Source organism: Paroedura picta, chromosome 3 (genome assembly GCF_049243985.1).
Source record: "Paroedura picta isolate Pp20150507F chromosome 3, Ppicta_v3.0, whole genome shotgun sequence".
Classification (NCBI taxonomy): Eukaryota; Metazoa; Chordata; class Lepidosauria; order Squamata; family Gekkonidae; genus Paroedura; species Paroedura picta.
Window position 1 is genome coordinate 5,973,913 of NC_135371.1, and position 20,370 is coordinate 5,994,282.

The 20,370-nt window shown below is 47.0% G+C and overlaps 4 protein-coding genes across 12 annotated transcripts in view; 2 read left to right on the forward strand and 2 right to left on the reverse strand.

Annotated features, from left to right (window-relative positions):
• Positions 1 to 20,370, forward strand: part of LOC143834042 (uncharacterized) — a 120,057-nt gene that overhangs the window by 35,354 nt on the left and 64,333 nt on the right. The window lies entirely within an intron of this gene.
• LOC143833991 (uncharacterized) overlaps positions 280 to 20,370 on the forward strand; it is a 31,323-nt gene continuing 11,232 nt past the window's right edge. Inside the window, exons 1-3 of one of the 9 annotated variants that reach the window (XM_077330445.1) lie at positions 280 to 556; positions 883 to 1,809; positions 5,383 to 5,386. In XM_077330445.1, coding sequence (XP_077186560.1) covers positions 295 to 556; positions 883 to 1,809; positions 5,383 to 5,386 — 1,193 coding nt within the window. In that variant the 5' untranslated portion in view covers positions 280 to 294. Of the gene's footprint in view, positions 557 to 586; positions 804 to 868; positions 3,373 to 3,557; positions 3,564 to 5,382; positions 5,387 to 20,370 lie in introns of those variants that run through there. The other 8 variants (XM_077330446.1, XM_077330441.1, XM_077330439.1 and 5 more) reach the window with 8 other exon arrangements.
• On the reverse strand, positions 7,320 to 9,779 carry LOC143834050 (uncharacterized). The gene has a single exon (XM_077330591.1). The coding sequence runs from the start codon at positions 9,731 to 9,733 to the stop codon at positions 8,144 to 8,146; it is 1,590 nt and encodes a 529-aa protein (XP_077186706.1). The 5' UTR covers positions 9,734 to 9,779; the 3' UTR covers positions 7,320 to 8,143.
• LOC143834146 (uncharacterized) overlaps positions 17,598 to 20,370 on the reverse strand; it is a 31,084-nt gene continuing 28,311 nt past the window's right edge. Inside the window, 1 exon segment of the mRNA XM_077330752.1 lies at positions 17,598 to 19,385. Within this exon segment, the coding sequence (XP_077186867.1) occupies positions 18,356 to 19,385 (1,030 nt within the window). The 3' untranslated portion in view covers positions 17,598 to 18,355.

A 20,370-nucleotide genomic window follows, 5' to 3' on the forward strand; every position in this document is an offset into this window, starting at 1 on the left:
CCTATAAATGCTCGGAGTGTGGGAAGACCTTCTCTCACAGTAGCTCCATGACTAAACATCAGAGGATTCACACAGGAGAGAAGCCCTATATATGCTCGGAGTGTGGGAAGACCTTCTCTCACAGTAGCTCCATGACTAAACATCAAAGGATTCACACAGGAGAGAAGCCCTATAAATGCTCGGAGTGTGGGAAGACCTTCTCTCACAGTAGCTCCATGCCTAAACATCAGAGGATTCACAAAGAAGCCCTATAAATGCTCGAAGTGTGGGAAGACCTTCTCTCACAGTAGCTCCATGACTAAACATCAGAGGATTCACACAGGAGAGAAGCCCTATAAATGCTCGGAGTGTGGAAAGAGCTTCTCTCACAGTAGCTCCATGACTAAACATCAGAGGATTCACAAAGGAGAGAAGCCCTATAAATGCTCGGAGTGTGGGAAGAGCTTCTCTCACAGTAGCTCCATGACTAAACATCAGAGGATTCACACAGGAGAGAAGCCCTATATATGCTCGGAGTGTGGGAAGACCTTCTCTCACAGTAGCTCCATGACTAAACATCAGAGGATTCACAAAGAAGCCCTATAAATGCTCGGAGTGTGGGAAGACCTTCTCTCACAGTAGCTCCATGACTAAACATCAGAGGATTCACACAGGAGAGAAGCCCTATATATGCTCGGAGTGTGGGAAGACCTTCTCTCACAGTAGCTCCATGACTAAACATCAAAGGATTCACACAGGAGAGAAGCCCTATAAATGCTCGGAGTGTGGGAAGACCTTCTCTCACAGTAGCTCCATGCCTAAACATCAGAGGATTCACAAAGAAGCCCTATAAATGCTCGAAGTGTGGGAAGACCTTCTCTCACTGTAGCTCCATGACTAAACATCAGAGGATTCACACAGGAGAGAAGCCCTATAAATGCTCGGAGTGTGGAAAGAGCTTCTCTCACAGTAGCTCCATGACTAAACATCAGAGGATTCACAAAGGAGAGAAGCCCTATAAATGCTCGGAGTGTGGGAAGAGCTTCTCTCACAGTAGCTCCATGACTAAACATCAGAGGATTCACACAGGAGAGAAGCCCTATAAATGCTCGGAGTGTGGAAAGAGCTTCTCTCACAGTAGCTCCATGACTAAACATCAGAGGATTCACAAAGGAGAGAAGCCCTATAAATGCTCGGAGTGTGGAAAGAGCTTCTCTCACAGTAGCTCCATGACTAAACATCAGAGGATTCACACAGGAGAGAAGCCCTATAAATGCTCGGAGTGTGGGAAGACCTTCTCTCACAGTAGCTCCATGACTAAACATCAGAGGATTCACACAGGAGAGAAGCCCTATAAATGCTCGGAGTGTGGGAAGAGCTTCTCTTGTAGTGGCGATATGACTAAACATCAGAGGATTCACACAGGAGAGAAGCCCTATAAATGCTCGGAGTGTGGAAAGAGCTTCTCTCACAGTAGCTCCATGAGTAGACATCAGAGGATTCACAAAGGAGAGAAGCCCTATAAATGCTCGGAGTGTGGAAAGAGCTTCTCTCACAGTAGCTCCATGAGTAAACATCAGAGGATTCACAAAGGAGAGAAGCCCTATAAATGCTCGGAGTGTGGAAAGAGCTTCTCTCACAGTAGCTCCATGACTAAACATCAGATGATTCACACAGGGCAGAAGCTTTATAAATGCCTGGAGTGTGGGAAGACCTTCTCTAGAAGTAGCCATATGACTAGCCATCAGAGGGTTCACACAGGAGAGAAGCCCTATGAATGCTTGGAATGTGGGAAGACCTTCTCTCAAAGTAGCAACATGACTAAACATCGTCAGAATCACACAGGAGAGCAGCCATAGTAATCCTCAGAGTTTGAGAAGAGCTTCACTTGGAGGAAATACCTTACTTCACATCAGCTCACTCACATTGGGAAGAAGGAAATGGAAGGAAGGCCTTATTACCAAGGATGAGTATAAACAAATAACCAAGAATTGTAGGGAGAGTGTTAGAGAAGCTTAAGTTCAATACGAGCTTAGGCTAGCATGACGTGCTAAACATAAGAAAAAGGGGTTCTGTGGTTATATTTCAAGTAAGAAAAAGTGTCGGAACACCATAGGACCACTGTGAGGACAAGAAAGTAAAATTATAACACGTGAGGATGTTGATGAAGAGAGGGCTGAACTGCTTAACTCCTATTTCTCCTCAGTCTTCTCTTGTGAGGGAAACAGTGCTCAATGCGGCAAAAACGTAACACAACAGGGGGGATGGGAATGGTGGTCTAGGATCACTGTTGGGGCAGTCCAATCTTGGGACATGCTGGTATCTTCCTGCAAGGACGCTTGAGGGAAGACATCTCATTCTTGCCAGCTGTATTTTCAAAACCCTTAAGAATCACATTTTTAAATAACTCCCCTTAGGACTGCCAGTAATAGAAGCTGAATCAATGGAAATGCAGTCCAACAGAAAACAATCTTCAAGCACCTCCTGGAGGGGGGGGGGGGGAGGCACACCTATCTCTCAAGGCTCTTCCAGAAATCCACAGAAACGGTCCCCTTCTTGGGTCCCCACCAAATGGGTCCCATTAACTTCTGGGACATTTGGAGAGTATCTCTGTGGGAACTTAATTCCTGGGCAGGAAGGTATGAGAGAAAAGGTTCTTCAGAAACCCTGGCTACAGTTTTATACTGTATTTCCAGAAGTGGGAGGAGGCAAAAAACATTGAATACACTTTAGTTTAGAATAAAGGGGACAGCGGAAATGAAAGTGAGGAGGTAAAGTTGGTTCAAACAGAATAAATTAAGCTTAAGGCCCCGTGTATCTGAGAGACCGCCTCCCTGCCTATACCCCCAGAAGAGCTCTACGCCGCCACCTCCAACTGGCTACGGATCCTTGGCCCTAAAGAGGCACGTCGGGTCTCAACAAGGACCAGGGCTTTTTCAGTCCTGGCCCCCACCTGGTGGAATGAGCTCCCCAAAGTGATCGGGGCCCTGCCGGAACTTCCACAATTCCGTAGGTCCTGCAAAAGGGAGCTCTTCCACCAGGCATTTGGTGGGGCCGACTGACCCATAACATCTACAGGTGCCCCCCAAGACTAAGGGATAATCCCTACTTAGGGATTGTCAAGTTATTGTTGAGGTGCCGTTCTAATTGTTCCAGTTGATGTGTTGTTGTTATTGTTATGCTGTTAAATTGATTTTGATAGTGTTCTGTGTGAATGTTCAAAAATGTTTTGTGTAAACCGCCCAGAGCTGTAGGGAAGGGCGGTATATAAATGTAAATGTAAATGTAAATGTAAATGTAAATGTAAATGTAAATGTAAATGTAAATGTAAATGTAAATGTAAATGTAAATAAATAGGGAATAGAAAGAGAGACTATACATTGAACATTGCCTATCTGAAAAGGAGAGGGGAGGGGTCTGCCGTTAGTTTCCTTGAAGATTGGGGGGCGGGGGTGGGGATCAAGATGGACTTGCCCAACTCAAAAGGACAGACAGATGGACAGGCGGATTCTGTTATTCTGAGTGATGCCTGGTAAAAGCCAGCCAAGTGATGTGTAAGGATACTTCGTTTGGATAAGGGTCATGTGGGGGGGGGGGCTCTTAGTCCAGGGGGTCCAGTGGTGGCTCTCAGCAGCCTGCTCCTCTGCTGATCCCTTAAGGCTGTCAAGATTGTCCTTTCACTCTGCACATGGGGAGCCTGGCATGTGCCTGTGGGTGAAGCGGTGCAGAAGGAACAGCGTCCACCCAGCGCGCCCTCCCTCTTGCAGCTCCTGGCAAGAAGGGAACGGCAGACACTCAGGGTGTGTAATGCTGTGTATGTTAGACTTCATAACATCAAGTCACGGCCTGCTTGCAACCAGCTGCTACTGGATTGCTCATTGCATTCGTGTGTTCTGTTCCACAGTGAGAGGCTGCTGGCTGTTGTGTCTCTGTACACCACCCTGATCTATGCATGGCTCCTTCCGGGTGGTGGGTGTTGTCAGACATCCATCTCAGCAGAAACAAAGGGAGTGTGGGAGGATAAGTCTTAGTGTTTCACACTAGGAAATTTCATGGAGCAAAGGAGCTGAAGTGAACATCCAGCATGGATTTAGAGAAGATACGGCTATACAACAAGATTCACGGGCTCTCTGGTACATGAGACACGTCCTCTAAAAAATGTTGAGTGTTTCTCGGCTTGTCAGTTTTGGAGGGATTTCCCGGCTGGGCATAGAAAAAGCTGCTTTCTCATTCACTGCCAAGCCTTTGTGGAAGATGGAAAAAAGGGGTATGCAGTTGTTCTAGCCCCTCTAGAGGGGGTTCCAGATTGTAGCCATTTTTCCCTTCAGAAAGGGCCTCCCTGTTTAACCCTCCCACGGCTGTTGCCTGAGCCATTCCCCTGCCATAAAATTTAACTTTCAATATTTTTCATCTCATAATAAATCATAACCCAATTTTCCCTTGCCTTCTGACAGATCCACCACATATGGTAAAATCATACATTTATATTTTTTACATTTACAACATTTATAATTGTAACTTGTATTAATTATTGCAATGTCTAGAGGGGTAATATAACATCTACAGAACGCTTTGCAGCAATTGTCTTTTAACATTTGATATTTAGTAAGTTTCGATTCATTAATGCACAATCCCTCCCATTGCTCTAAATGTATTTTTTCTCCAATATTTTGAGTCCATATTATCATACAATCTTTTATTTTCTCTGGTTCCAAGTCATATTGCAATAACAATTTGTAAATTTTCCCTAACAAATGTTTTCTATCAGCAGTGATCCATTTTTTATAAACTGTTTTCTCTCCCAGATGGCCACCTTCTTTAAGATGTTGTTTTAATTTTCATGCTGCCTTATGACTTTTTATTAAAGGTCAGAGTGATGGAGTTATATCTTTCTTTGAATTTAAACCGTGTCTTTAGCAAATGTGATCTCCCTTAGATCATGGTGATTTCTGTCTTTGGTGTCCATTTTTTATAGATTTAGATTACATCCTTGAGGATCAATAATCCAGCCTGCTATCCAGACCAATGCCGCTGGTTGTTTATATAAAGTACCTACTGTATTTCAACGTTCGAGACAACTTTTTTTTCATCTTGTAACACCTTGACACTTATCCTTTGTCTTTTCCCTTTCCATAGAAATTTGCTTATATTCATTTTAACTGTTGATATCCTTACTAGCCAAGACATTTTTAATATTTCTGAGAAATATTCTTTATCAGGCATATCATACCTGTTTGGTTTTTTAACTGTCATACATCCCATGGATTTTCCTATTTATTCTTCCTCTTCCTTTGTTGGCTAAATGCAGGAGGATGGCTAAAGGAACCAGACTGGCCAATAAAGAATTGGGTTCACAAGATTATCCCTAAAGAAATTAGTCATTTGTCAACAGAATAGAAACAGAAAAGTCAAAGTTTTCAACCTCAACTGCTAAGGAAGTCCCCCAGTGAGACCAAAAAACTCAAAACAGCATCAAGGAAGCACTAACAAAGATAGATGAAATAGCTCTTGGATTATAACCCACCCAGGTTCGAACTCTGCCTAGAATAGACCCTCAAACTAGAAAAATTGAACCAATTTGCTGGTATAAAAATGTAATCTTTTTGGTTATTATTATTCCAATATATTTTGTAGACTAGTAATCAAGCCCGCTGTATGACCAATACAGCGGGCGCTAGATAATTACAGTATTGCGGCCTGACGGCGGGGGCTCCCTCGGATGACGGGGCCTCTCCCGGGCGGCGGCCTGACGCGGGGGCGGGAGAGGCTGCCTGCAACTCCCAGGAAGCGGAGGAGAAGCACCGCGGGGGACGTAGGGCTGGGCCGGGGTCTCCCCGGGGAGGGCTGAGTGGCACCCCCCCTGCTCCTGGACAAGGGAGACCCTGATGCAGGACCCGCCCGGGGGGGGAAGCCCTCTCCCTCCATCCCTGCTCCGGAGGGGCCCCATTGGGCACCCAGATCCGCCCCCCCATTGCTCCCCCCAAGGGCACTCTCGATCCAGGACTTCTCTTTGAACGACGGGGCTATGCTCTTCAGAAGAATGGCGGAGCCCTTCTGGGTCAAGCCAAAGGGTCTGGGAAACCCACCCAGGGGATGGAGACCACTTGGGCCCCGCAGAGATGCCCCTGCTGTCCTTGGGGTAGACTGCCTATGAACATGGAGGTTCCATTACCCTCTCATAATGAATAGCCACTTTTAGAGCAGTATGAATAGGTGGTGGGCAGTCAATAACTGAGGCTTGAACATCAGGCCTCTTCCCGCCACTCCCTACTCCCCTGGCTGTAGAGACACCCACCCGCCCAGCCTTCTTGAGTGTTGCATTGTGTGGTATGGAGACCCTGCATTCAGGCAACTGGCTGCTATTGATCGCTATGGGTTTGGCCATTTCCTTCATCTGCTCAGTTCCCCCTCTATCTATCTACCTATCTACCTATCTATCTATCTATCTATCTATCTATCTGTCGAGCATAAAAGGGTCGGCGTTTCAGTGACCCCCTCTGTGTTGTGCTTCAGTCAATCTGTACCAGTCCAGGTATGAGATATAATCTTTGCCTTGCAAAGGGTGACCTGGGGGAGGCAAAAGGACCCGGATTGACCTCTTGCTCATGAGGAAACTCCCCTTGGAGGCTGGAAGGAAAGGCCTGCACCTGGGCCTCTGGTGCTCCTCAGGAAATCTCCTGCAATTTAGTGAGGAACACTCCTGAGCATTGATTGAAGCACCCATCCCCAGTTCTTTGTTCAGTAATTCCCAGAGCACAGTCCCTGAGACAGTACACAAAAGAAAACTCCCCAAACACCCTTGCAAGCACAGGACGTTGCCTGCCATATCTCTGCACGTAAGCCCACTGGCCTTGCCCTCTTCCTTCCCATTGATATTAACATCTTGCTTGCAGATAAAGACAATTCTAGTTCTTACACGGTGGCTAAGTTCTGCTACTTGGGCAGCAGAGTGTGGAAATCTACCTAAATGCAGAACTTTTCATTTGTCCCTATTGAATTTCATTTTATTCAGTTTAGACCAATTCTCGAGCCTCTCAAGATCATCCTGTAATATGCAAATTTACTAAGTATCCCCATTAATCCCTTATGCAAATCATTTATAAATATGTTGAACAACTCAGGCCCCAGGACTGAGCCCTGGGGCACTCCACTTGTCCCTCTTCTCCAAGAGGATGCTGAACCATTTACAAAGACCCTTTGGGTACGATCTGTCAACCAGTAATCGATCCAACTGACAGAATTAGGGTCCGTACCGCATTTTACCAACTTGTCAACAAGAATATCATGTGGAACCTTATGAAAAGCTTTATTGAAATACTGATATACTATGTCCACAGCATTTCCCTGATCCAGCAAGGTCGTCATTTCTCGAAAAAAGAGATAAGGTTGGTCTAACATGATTTCTTCTTGCAAAACCCGTGCTCAGTTTTAGAAATCACAGCTCTCTGTTCCAGCTGCTCAAGGACCAAATGTTTGATATGTTCCAAAATTTTGCCAGCTACAGATATCAGGCTGACGAGTCGATACTTACTCGGATACTACTTTTTCTTGAAGATGGGGAAAACATTTGCCCTCCTCCTGTCATTTTGCACCTCACCTGTTCGCCAAGAAGTGTCGAAAAGAATGGCTAGCGGTTCAGAGATTATATCTGCAAGTTCTTTTAGTAGCCTTAGATGCAGTTCATCGGGCCCAGAAGACTGTTTCATTGAAAGAAACTAGGTGTTTGTGGACTGTCCAAACAGTGATCCTAGGCCACCATTCCCATCCCCCCTGTTGTGTTGTTTTTGCCTAATTGAGCACAATTTCCCTCACAAGAGAAGACTGAGGAGAAATAGGAGTTAAGCAGTTCAGCCCTCTCTTCATCATCATCTGTTATAATTTCACTTTCTTGTCCTCGCAGTGGTCCTACAGTAATTCTACACTTTTTCTTACTTTAAATATAACTAAAGAACCCTTTTTTGTTATGTATAGCACTTCATGCTAGCCTAAGCTCATTTTGAGCTTTAGCTTCTTTAACACTCTCCCTACAATTCTTGGTTATTTGTTTATATTCATCCTTGGTAATAAGGCCTTCCTTCCATTTCCTTCTTCCCTGATGTGAAGTAAGGTGATGTGAAGTAAGGTATTTCCTCCAAGTAAAGCTCTGCTAAAACTCCGAGGATTTCTATAGATGCTCTCCTGTGTGACTCCTAAGATGTTTAGTCATGTGGCTACTGCGAGAGAAGGACTTCCAACACTCCAAGCATTGATAGGGCTTCTCTCCTGTGTGAACTCTCTGATGGCTAGTCATGTGACTACGGCAAGAGAAGGTCTTCCCACACTCCAAGCATTTATATGGTTTCTCTCCTGTGTGAATCCTTCGATGTCTAATCATGTGGCTACTGCAAGAGAAGCTCTTTCCACACTGCAAGCATTTATAGGGCTTCTCTCCTGTGTGAATCCTCCGATGTATAGTCATGTGGCTACTGTGAGAGAAGTTCTTCCCACACTCCAAGCATTTATATGGCTTCTCTCCTGTGTGAATCCTTTGATGCTCAGTCATGTCTCCACTGAGGGAGAAGGTCTTCCCACACTCCATGCATTTATATGGCTTCTCTCCTGTGTGAATCCTTTGATGTCTAGTCATATCACCATTGCAAGAGAAGGACTTCCCACACTCCGAGCATTTATAGGGCTTCTCTCCTGTGTGGATCCTTTGATGTTTAGTCATGTTGCCACTTTGAGAGAAGTTCTTTCCACACTCCAAGCATTGATAGGGCTTCTCTCCTATGTGAATCCTCTGATGTTTAGTCATGGCGCTACTGTCTGAGAAATTCTTTCCACACTCCAAGCATTGATAGGGCTTCTCTCCTGTGTGAATCCTCTGATGTCTAGTCATGTGGCATCTTCGAGAGAAGTTCTTCCCACACTCCAAGCATTTATAGGGCTTCTGTCCTGTGTGAATCCTCTTATGATTAGTCATGGAACTACTGTGAGAGAAGATCTTTCCACACTCCAAGCATTGATAGGGCTTCTCTCCTGTGTGAATCCTCTGATGATTAGTCATGGAGCTACTGTGGGAGAAATTCTTTCCACACTCAAAACACTGATAGGGCTTCTCCCGTGTATGAATCCTCTGATGTCTATTCATGTGGCTACTGTGAGAGAAATTCTTTCCACACTCCAAGCATTTATAGGGCTTCTCTCCTGTGTGAATCCTCCGATGTGTATTCATGTTGCTGCTGTCAGAAAAATTCTTTCCACACTCCAAGCATTTATAGGGCTTCTTTCCTGTGTGGATTCTCTGGTGTGAAATAAGGCTATCCTTTTCGTTAAACCTCTTTTTACACTTCAAGCAACCAAATGTTTTCGTTCCTGTGTGGATCGTCTCATCTTTCTTAGCTGTGGATAAGTCGCCGAGCTGTACTCCTTTCGTGGGGCACTGATTCCTTCCCATTTGGCTTTTTGTTCTGCCTTGGGTTGGGATCTCATACACATTTCTGCCCTGAAATTCCATCCTTCCATTCGGTTTTCCTTCCCTTTTCCTCTTCGGCTTCCTCAGAGGTCCATCTTGATCCCAAGGTTCCTCCTGGAGGTCCTCATCTCCTTCTGAAGACACCTCTCCTGGTTGTCCCCATTTCTCCGGATCTTGTGCATCTCCTGCCGGAAAGGAGATAAATCCAATGAGACCCCTGGCAAACAATGGCTGTTTAGCATAGCCTGTTCTTCTTAAACGGTCCTTTTCCTTTACTGAGGCCTGGACGAGCCTCAGCATATCTAGACAATTACAAGGAAAGTAGGATAGGTTCACGTGGGTAGCCGTGTTGGTCTGAAGCAGCACAACAAAACAAAATCAGAGTCCGGTGGCTCCTTTAAGACGCTGTCTGAGGAAGAGTGTTTGCACTCAAAAGCTCACTCCTTGAATAAATCTTTGTTGTTCTTAACGGTGCCCCTGGACTCTGATTTTGTTTTAGGGAAAGAAGGGTCAGCCCCATTCAAACATATACGACAGGAAGCAAACAGCAGGACACGGACCTCCCATGTTTTCTTTAGTTTGCCATATCTTTGTCACATTACAGGAGAAAAACCCAGAGTCCAAGAGGTCCATCCCAGGTGAAACCAAACGGGCTGAGAGGTCATCCAAAGAGGAAGGAACCAGGCCTGCAACCCCCGTTCCCTGGAGTGGCTGGACATTCACTGCCATGCATCATTGGGACTGGATTCGGCTATTGTTTGGGGGGGGGGGGGTCACGGCCGTGAGAAGTGCCACAATGAGAACAGGACACCTTTTACAAGGATGGCGCTCCTGAGTGGACAAAAGTATATCACAGGGAGCTCCCACAGAAAACCATTCCTACAGAATACATTGGAGTAGCCCTTTTGCTCTCTCCCCCTTAAGGGGAGAGAGACTCCAGCACAGCTTCCTGGTTCCTCAGAGGTCTGGAGGAACCCATTTCTGCTGGATGGTGCTGCGAATCAAAGAAGAGTCCAGGAACATAAAGTCATTAATGGAGGAAACAAAACCCCATGAAGACATTAATATTTCCAAGGAGGAAAAAGCCCCACCCAGGCCTTCCTTCCTGCCCTCCACCACACACGGGTGTTCATGGGTTGATTTGCAGGCCTTGCAGGGGCTGTCTGCCCCCAAATATTACCCTCTCCAGGGGTTGGCAAGAAGAACACTGCTGGGGGATGTTCTCTGTGGCCGAAGGGAGCTGGTCAGGCCTCCTGGGATCAGGGGATCTGCAACGGGGGGTTGGGGGGGGGGTTTTACCTGGCCTGGATTTGTCTTCTCTATTCAAGACAAAGGGTCCAAAACTCCTTACCCAGAGAGGCGACCGCCTCGTAATTCTCCCGCATGACTTCCCAGTAGAGGGCTCTTTGGGCCGGATCCAGCAGCGTCCATTCCTCCCACGTGAAGAACACGGCCACCTCCTGGAAGGACACGGGGGGCCCTGAATGAGGAGTTCCCACATTCATCTTCTCTGACGGCCCCTGAGTATTCACACAAGACAGCAGAATCTCACAAGGGAGTAATTTAAAAGAAAACAGAACAGATCAAGGTGATGGCAAGAAGCATTTGTGTTTTTTGGGATTCTGAAAGGTATCCCCCCACTCCCCCCCCTCCTCCCAGAACTCCACCAGAGCGCTCTGGACCTGTTGTGGTATTGCACTGTTCCATCGTTATATTATTTTATTATATTGTTATACTGTTACATTATTCTGTCATATGGTTACAACCACTGTTATGAATTACTGTATGTTTAACGAAGACTGTTTCATGTATCGTTGACTAGTTTTAATGTAAACCGCCCTGAGCCTTCGGGGAGGGCGGCATATAAATCTAAATAAATAAAATAAATAAATAAATAAATCCCAGGATTTAGCTGTCATAGCTCTGTACGAAGTGGAATGACCTTGTACTCAGGGATTCCCAAAGCTCCTGGCAGGAAGGAGGAGGAACTGGGGCCTGGACTCCTGTGAACGCCTTGCTGAAGCCAGGATCCTACTAGGGAATTTGGCATTGTTTAATCTGTCCTCATATCTGTCCTCTTAATAATTATGTATTACCCATTTCTTATTTTCAGACTCTGGTTCGTTCCACAATCCCTAATCCTCTTGTTACATGCCTGAATTGCACTGACCCACGTCCCATCATTTGCCTGGAGTCCAAGTGAAAAAGGGCAGAGTACAAACAGGAGTTCAGCAGGGGAATGGGCAGCCTCAGGAGGTGGGGGGGAGCTCCCCCTCCATGGTGGTCTTCAAGCAGAGGCTGGAGGGATCCTTCTCATGGAAGGTGCTTGAGGCTGATCCTGCATTGAGCAGGGGGTGGACTAGATGGCCTGGATGGCCCCTGACAAATCTTTGATTCTATTCTAACTAATGTAAATGAATAACCAAAATAGATTAGTAATCGTGGAGAAACAGAGCGATGCTATCTTTCTCAGCACACCAGGCAAGACGGTGTCAAAGCAGCCCCTCTAACTGGCCTTCCCCAGGGCTCAATCTTCATGAAACTGGGATGGAATTCAAAGGGTCCGAACACGGACTGGCTGAAACTCCTCCTGCGAGGGCTGCTTTGAGCTGGGGGATAAAGAAACTCTCACGAAGAACTCGGAAAAAGTAAGAAAACGGGAGACTGAAACAAACCCCTGAGGGTCGGCAGGGCCCCGGAGGCTGCCCCCTCCGCCCCCACCCACCCCGTGCTCTGGCGGCAGAAAGGGAGCAGCCTTCGCAGCCGGCCTTCCTGAGGAGCTCCGTTTCTGCGTGCAGGGAGCCCGGGTCGGCAGCAGCCTCGCCCAGCACGAGCCGCAGAGGAGGGAAGAGGGAGGGCCCGGCGGGGGCGGGGGAGGCTGCCTGCGCCTCCCGGGAAGCGGGGGAGAAGCACCGCGGGGGTCGCAGGGCTGGGCCGGGGTCTCCCCGGGGGGGGGGCTGAGCGGCCAAGGGAGACCCCAATGCAGGACCCGGATGGGGTGGGGGCAGCCCTCTCCCTCCATCCCTGCTCCGGAGGGGCCCCTTTGGGCGTCCAGATCTGCCCCCCCATTGCTCCCCCCAAGGGCGCTCTCGGTCCAGGCCCGGGGGCTCCCCCTCCCCCGCAGCCCCCTCCCTTTTTTAGCCCCAAATCCCTGTTCCAAAATCCCAATTGCACCTCCTGTGCTGCGGCCGCCCGAAGCTCACCTCCGCCGGCAAGGAAAAGAGGGAGGCCCCGATCCACGTGCTCCGACCTCCCCCAGCAGCGGCTCCGCCTCTTCCCCCGGCCAGGCCTTTGGGGGGGGGGGGGTTGTGGATCGCAGCAAAGGGAGCGACGGACCCCGAAGGATTTTGGGACGGAAATGCCCCTCCCCCCCCGCCCATCTGCCCATCTGCCCATCAACTCCTGGCGGTTTCCAGGTCGCTTTCCCGCTTGCAAAAGGTTTCCCGGAGAATCGCTCCCTTCCTGCCCCGGGGAAGGGGGGGGGTCTCTTTATATGCGGGGATTCCTCTTTCTCTTTGAAAGACGGGGCTGTGCTCTTCAGAAGAACCCATCTGGGTCAAGCCAAAGGGTCTGGGAAGCCCACCCAGGGGTTGGAGACCACTTGGGCCCCACAAAGATGCCTCTAGTGTCCATGGGGTAGACTACCTCTGAACGTGGAGGTTCCATTAGCCTCTCATAATGAATAGGCGACTTTTAGAGCAGTATGAATAGGTGGTGATCAGTCAATAATTGACGATTGAACATCAGGCCTCTTCCCGCCACTCCCCCCCCCTCCCTACTCCCCTGGCTGTAGAGGCCCCCACCCACCCATCTTGAGTGTGTGGTATGGAGACCCTGCATTCAGGCAACTGGCTGCTATTGATCGCTCTGGGCTTTCCTTCATCTGCTCAGTTCCCCCTCTATCTATCTATCTATCTATCTATCTATCTATCTATCTATCTATCTATCTATCTATCTATCTATCTATCTATCTATCTATCTATCTATCTATCTATCTATCTATCTATCTATCTATCTATCTATCTATCGAGCATAAAAGGGTGGGCGTTTCAGTGACCCCCTCTGTGTTGTGCTTCAGTCAATCTGTACCTCCCAGTCCAGGTATGAGATGTAATCTTTGCCTTGCAAAGGGTGACCTGGGGGAGGCCAAAGGACCCGTGTTGACCTCTTGCTCATGAGGAAACTCCCCTTGGAGGCTGGAAGGGAAGGCCTGCCCCTGGGCCTCAGGTGCTCCTCAGGAAATCTCCTGCCATTTAGTGAGGAAGGCTCCTGAGAAAGCCATTTATGATGGAAGCTCCCATCCCCAGTTCTTTGTTCAGTAATTCCCAGAGCACAGTCCCTGAGAAGGTACACAACAGAAAACTCCCCAAACCCCCTTGCAGGCACAGGCGGCTGCCTGCTGTGTCTCTGCATGTAAGCCCCATGGCCTTGCACTCTTCCTTACCTTTGGGATCCATTAATATTAACATCTTGCTTGCAGGTAAAGACAATTCTAGTTGTTACACGGTGGCGAAGTTCTGCTACTTGGGCAGCAGAGTGTGGAAATCCTTGGTTACTGTTGATGCTGAGTGGCCTGGCTGTCAAAATCCTGTAACTATTTATGCGGTTTTATTCATATTTGATGCTGGTCAATGGCTCCAATTTATCTACATCCCCCTTCAACTGGGGTGCCCAAAGCTTAACAGAGTACTCCAAGTGAGGCCGAACTGGAGCAGAGCATAGCGGTACCATCACCTCCCATAATATGGACACGATACTCGGTTTGATACAGCCCCAAACCCCTTTTGCCTTTTTAGCCACCAAGTCACATTGTTGACTCATATTAAATGTCTGGTCTACTAAGACTCCTAGATCCTTTTTGCACATACTACCGCCAAGTCTCCCCCATCCTATACTGGTGTCTTTGTTTGTTTTTTTCTACCTGAATGCAGAACTTTTCATTTGTCCCTATTGAATTTCATTTTATTCTGTTTAGACCACTTCTCGAGCCTCTCAAGATCATCCTGTAATCTGATTCTGTCTTCTGTTGTGATTGCTGCCCCTCCCGGTTTAGTATCATCTGCAAATTTAATAAGTATCCCCTCTAGTCCCTCATCCAAATGACTCTTTTCCAAGAGGATGCTGAAGCGTTTACAGGTACCCTTTGGGTACGACCAGTCCTCCAGCTATCAATTCAACTGACAGAATTAGGATCCATACGCCGTTTAAACAGCTTGTCAACAATATCATTGTGTGGCGCCCTTGTGCCCCTCTTGGGGGAAGGCCTTTCTCAGCCATGACTCCTGCTGTCTGTCTTCCTCTTTGCTGCTTGAAAACACGGAGACCGATGACAATTTTCAAGTTCCTTTAATGTGCTAGAGCCTCTTGTGGCGCAGAGTGGTAAGGCAGCTGTCTGAAAGCTTTGCCCATGAGGCTGGGAGTTCAATCCCAGCAGCCGGCTCAAGGTTGACTCAGCCTTCCGTCCTTCCGAGGTCGGTGAAATGAGTACCCAGCTTGCTTGCTGGGGGGTAAACAGTAATGACTGGGGAAGGCACTGGCAAACCACCCCGCATTGAGTCTGCCATGAAAACGCTGGAGGGCGTCACCCCAAGGGTCGGACATGACTCGGTGCTTGCACAGGGGATACCTTTACCTTTACCTTTTAATGTGCTCCTCTCGACAGCATACACAGCATTTCCCTTCACCAACCGTCTCCCCACCCTTCTCCCCATCCTTCCTTATATTTCCCCTAGTGACTCCACCCTCCATCTATTTAACCTTCTCGTTCTCCCTTCCTGCCCCGCCCTTCCTGATTCTAGGTGCATCAGAGCTTCCCACGTCGAGCAGGTAAGTTTTTCCTAGATGCCGCAGACCTCGTTCTGTCAGCCGGGCCCTTCCCTGGGGCGGGGGAGCTGGGAGGTTTGTTTTGTAACTCTCCTACTGACCACCCCTTTCATGGGCCGGATGAGAATACTCTCCTGCTTCTGGTTTCTTTTTCTGAAGCGTCGCCAGCAATGGGTAAGCATTCCTCCGCTTATCTTCCTTTCTTGCTGCTGTCACTCCCCGCAGCTTCTCTGATAGTCTTCCCCTCCCTTTCCCCCGTTCTCCTACAAGTCCGGGTGGGCCTCCTGCGAGAGCACCCACAGGGCCGCCAGTGGGGAAGCTACTTTCCTCTACCTTCCCTGCGGTCTCTCTCTCTTCTTTGAACAGAACCGACATTCCTTCCTTTGTGTTTACTGAAATGTTTTCCTGGGCCTGTCTTTCTTTCCACCAACTTTCTCCTTCTAGCTCACCCCTTCCAGGCCCGCCCGGACAATCATGTGGCACCTTATGAAAAGCTTTATTGAAATACAGAGGAGACGACTGAAGATGGCGCCGTACTAGCTGGGCTTCTGTCCAGCTCTTAAGCCATGCTGAGGGTCAGGAGCAACTGCACCTGGCAGACCTGAGCAGACACGCAAATCTTGCTCGCCGGTCGCCCCAGGAACCGGGAACGGCATCCTGAGGGTCCTACAGATCCGTGGAGACTGAGTTCTCTGGATCGCCGCGGCATGTGCTCAAGGTCATGATGGCGCCCTTGTCGTAAATAACTTTCTAAGCCTGAAACGACCAGCTGACCCTACATTCTTCCCAGATCATCTTTTACCAGACTGACAGGAGCCGAAGTCTACAACAGTAAAGACTGTGAGTTTTCTGGCTTTTCCTTTTCTTTCCCCACAAGCTCTTCCCCCCCCCCCTCAACCAATTTACAAGTGAATTCTTTCGTTGTCGAGTGGGAGGCTCCCAGCTAATTATACTCACTAACCAAACAAAGAGAGAGCTTAAAGAAAAGAGAGACTTTAAAGTTTTGTTGGAGAGAGTTCAGTGGGGGACACTGACTTGATACGGAGATCGACAAACTGATAATTTTGGATCGCTCGTGCTCCCGCGAGACCTCACGAGACTTTCTGTTTATAGTTTGTGACTGCCTAGAACTATGGAAAAATTAACTAAGGCACAGCTTTTCCATTTGTTATGCGAAGGGAACTCAAAGATACTGAAAGCAGTCAATAAGGTGGAAAAGGAAATCCGAAAGACTAAGAAAGAGCTTTTAGACAGAACCGACGGTTTGGAAAAAACAGCTGATGAAAACACAACTCTGCCAACAATACTTCAAACGAGAATTCAATGTCTGGAAGTTAATCAACAGGAGGGGGAGAGAGCTAGGGATGTAAAAATCAAAAGCCCCTTGGAAGAACTTGGGAAAACAGATTTAAGGAAGGAAAGCACCGAAAACCTGGAAGTCTATTTAGAGCAGGAAGTGATTTGGATCAACAAAATAAAAAGAGTCTATTCAGAGGCGACAGCACGCAGGAAGCTATCAAGAGATAGCTCTGTGCGACCAGAGGAAGAGATCCGGATTGATAAAGTATACAGAGCCTACTTAAAGGCGACTGCAAGCAAGAATCAAGCAAGAGACTTCTTTGGCCCTGACAGAAGGACAACTAGAAATACTCTATGTAGGAATCATCAGGCGTTACTAGGGAAAAAAAATACAATTTCATTTTCTGCGACCACCTGAAGGATGTGATGAACAGTGGAGCATTTTCCTGGTTTCCTGTGGGAAAGACAGCAGCAGTAACTTTTAGGTCAGGACCAATATATGAAGGGAACTGACTTTATATTATCTAAGACAATAATAGAATATATTCTTATAATAGATTATACTCTCATATGTATAAACAATTACTCTGCTAAGAAAGATGGTAATAACTTCTAGATCAGGATCAATATGTGATGGGAACTGAATATGTATGCCAATATGTATGCTAAAAGAGAATGGCAAACTATACTTCATATGTATTAACAAGACAGCAGCAGTAACTCTTAGGTCAGGGCCAATATATGAAGGGGACCGACCTTATATCAAGATAATAATAGAATATATTCTTATAACAGATCATACTCTCATATGTATTAACAATCATTTCGCTAAGAAAGATGGTAAAAACTTCTAGATTAGGATTAACATGTGATGGGAACTGAATATGTATGTTAAAAGAGGATGGCAAACCATATCAGCTGGTCGCTTTTTTTCTCTTTTACTTTTCTGTAAATGCTTCATATAATAATAAATAATAAAATTATATAAAAAAGAAAAGCTTTATTGAAATACAGATAAACTATTTCCACAGCATTTCCCTGATCCAGCAAGGTAGTCGCTTTCCCGAAAAAAGAGATAAGGTTGGTCTGACATTTCTTCTTGCAAAACCCATGCTGAGTCTTAGAAATCACAGCTCTCTGTTCCAGCTGCTCAAGGACCGACTGTTTGATATGTTCCAAAATTTTGCCAGCAACAGATATCAGGCTGACGAGTCAATACTAACTCGGATACTCCTTTTTCTCTTTCTTGAAGATGGGGATAACATTTGCCCACCTCCAGAACAGACAGAGGTTCAGAGATAACACCTACATGTTCTTTTAGTATCCTTGGATGCAGTTCAATGAAGACTGTTTCACTGAAAGAAACTAGGTCCTTGTGGACTTCCAACAGTGATCCTAGACCACCATTCCCATCCCTCCTGATGTGTTATGTTTTTTCCTCATTGAGCACAATTTCCCTCTCAAGAGAAGACTGAGGAGAAATAGGAGTTAAGCAGTTCAGCCCTCTCTTCATCATCATCTGTTATAATTTCACTTTCTTGTCCTACGGTGTTCCTACACTTTTTCTTACTTGGACTATAACTAAAGAACCCTTCTTGGTTATGTTTAGCACTTCATGCTAGCCTAAGCTCATTTTGAGCTTTAGCTTCTCTAACACTCTCCCTACAATTATTGGTTATTTGTTTATACTAATCCTTGGTAATAAGGCCTTCCTTCCATTTCTTTCTTCCCAGTGCAAGTGGGCTGATGTGAACTAAGGTATTTCCTCCAAGTGAAGCTCTTCTCAAACTCCGAGGATTTCTATAGATGCTCTCCTGTGTGACTCCTCTGATGGCCAGTCAAGTGGCTACTGCGAGAAAAGGTCTTCCCACACTCCAAGCATTGATAGGGCTTCTCTCCTGTGTGAATCCTCCGATGTCTAGTCATATCGACATTAGAAGAGAAGCTCTTCCCACACTCCAAGCATTGATAGGGCTTCTCTCCTGTGTGAATCCTCCGATGTCTAATATCGACATTAAAAGAGAAGCTCTTCCCACACTCCAAGCATTTATAGGGCTTCTCTCCTGTGTGAATCCTCCGATGTCTAGTCAAGTTGCTACTGCGAGAGAAGGTCTTCCCACACTCCAAGCATTGATAGGGCTTCTCTCCTGTGTGACTCCTCTGATGGCCAGTCAAGTGGCTACTGTGAGAAAAGGTCTTCCCACACTCCAAGCATTGATAGGGCTTCTCTCCTGTGTGAATCTTCCGATGTCTAGTCATATCGACATTAGAAGAGAAGGTCTTCCCACACTCCAAGCATTGATAGAGCTTCTCTCCTGTGTGAATCCTCCGATGTCTAGTCATATCGACATTAGAAGAGAAGCTCTCCCCACACTCCAAGCATTGATAGGGCTTCTCTCCTGTGTGAATCCTCCGATGTCTAGTCATATCGACATTAGAAGAGAAGCTCTTCCCACACTCCAAGCATTGATAGAGCTTCTCTCCTGTGTGAATCCTCCGATGTCTAGTCATATCGACATTAGAAGAGAAGCTCTCCCCACACTCCAAGCATTTGTAGGGCTTCTCTCCCGTGTGAATCCTCCGATGTCTAGTCATATCGACATTAGAAGAGAAGCTCTTCCCACACTCCAAGCATTGATAGAGCTTCTCTCCTGTGTGAATCCTCCGATGTCTAGTCATATCGACATTAGAAGAGAAGCTCTCCCCACACTCCAAGCATTGATAGGGCTTCTCTCCTGTGTGAATTCTCTGGTGTACAATAAGGTTATCCTTTTGGTTAAACCTCTGTCTACACTTCAAGCAACCAAATGTTTTCTTGCCTGTGTGGATCCTCTCCTCTTTCTTAGCTATGGATAAGCAGCTGAGCCGTACTCCTTTCGCGGGGCACTGATTCCTTCCCATTTTGTTTTTTGTTCTGCCTTGGGTTGGGATCTCATACACATGTCTGCCCTGAAATTCCTTCCTTCGCTTCCATTTTCTTTCCCTTTTCCTCTTCACCTTCCTCGGAGGTCCACCTTGATCCCAGGGTTCCTCCTGGAGGTCCTCACCTCCTTCTGAAGACACCTCTCCTGGTTGTGCCCGTTCTTCCAAATCTGGCACATCTCCTGCTGGAAAGGAGAGAAATCAAATGAGACCCCTGGCAAGGAATGGCCACTTAGCACCGCCTGTTCCCCATGAACAGTCCTTTTCCAAAAAAGAACTGAAGGCCTGGAAGAGCCTCAGAATAACTAGACAGTTACAGGGAAAGTAGGATAGGTTCACGTGGGTAGCCGTGTTGGTCTGAAGCAGCCCAACAGAACAAAATCAGAGTCCAGTGGCACCTTTAAGACGCTGTCTGAGGAAAAGTGTTTGCACTCGAAGGCTCACTCCTTGAATAAATCTTTGTTGTTATTAACGGTGCCCCTGGACTCTGATTTTGTTTTAAGGAAAGACGCGTCAGACCCATTCAAACATATATGACAATAAGCAAACAGCAGCACACTGAGACACCCATCTGGATCTCTAATGTTTCCTATAGTTTGCCGTATCTGGGTTATATATTTATGTTACGAGGGGCAAAGCCCGTTGTATCCAGTAATACAATGGCTGCTAGAGCTTGGCGGTGGGAAGAGGAAGGGGAGGAGCTGTCCAGTTTGTAAGGGCATGGGATTGAATGTGTGTGATGTGTGTGAGGTTGTGGTGGCAAATGAGGCCATGGGTGTGGAGAGATGGGTGTCAAGAACCTCTGGTGTGGAATGTTCGTTGAGTGTGGGAGAGGTCTGACCTTTGGGAATTGTGGCACAGTGGTTACAGATGAGCTTTCCAGAGCCATGTCT

Excerpts from the sequence above, each read along its gene's own strand:
- LOC143834050 (XM_077330591.1), bottom strand. The coding sequence starts at position 9,733 with ATGCTGAGGCTCGTCCAGGCCTCAGTAAAGGAAAAGGACCGTTTAAGA.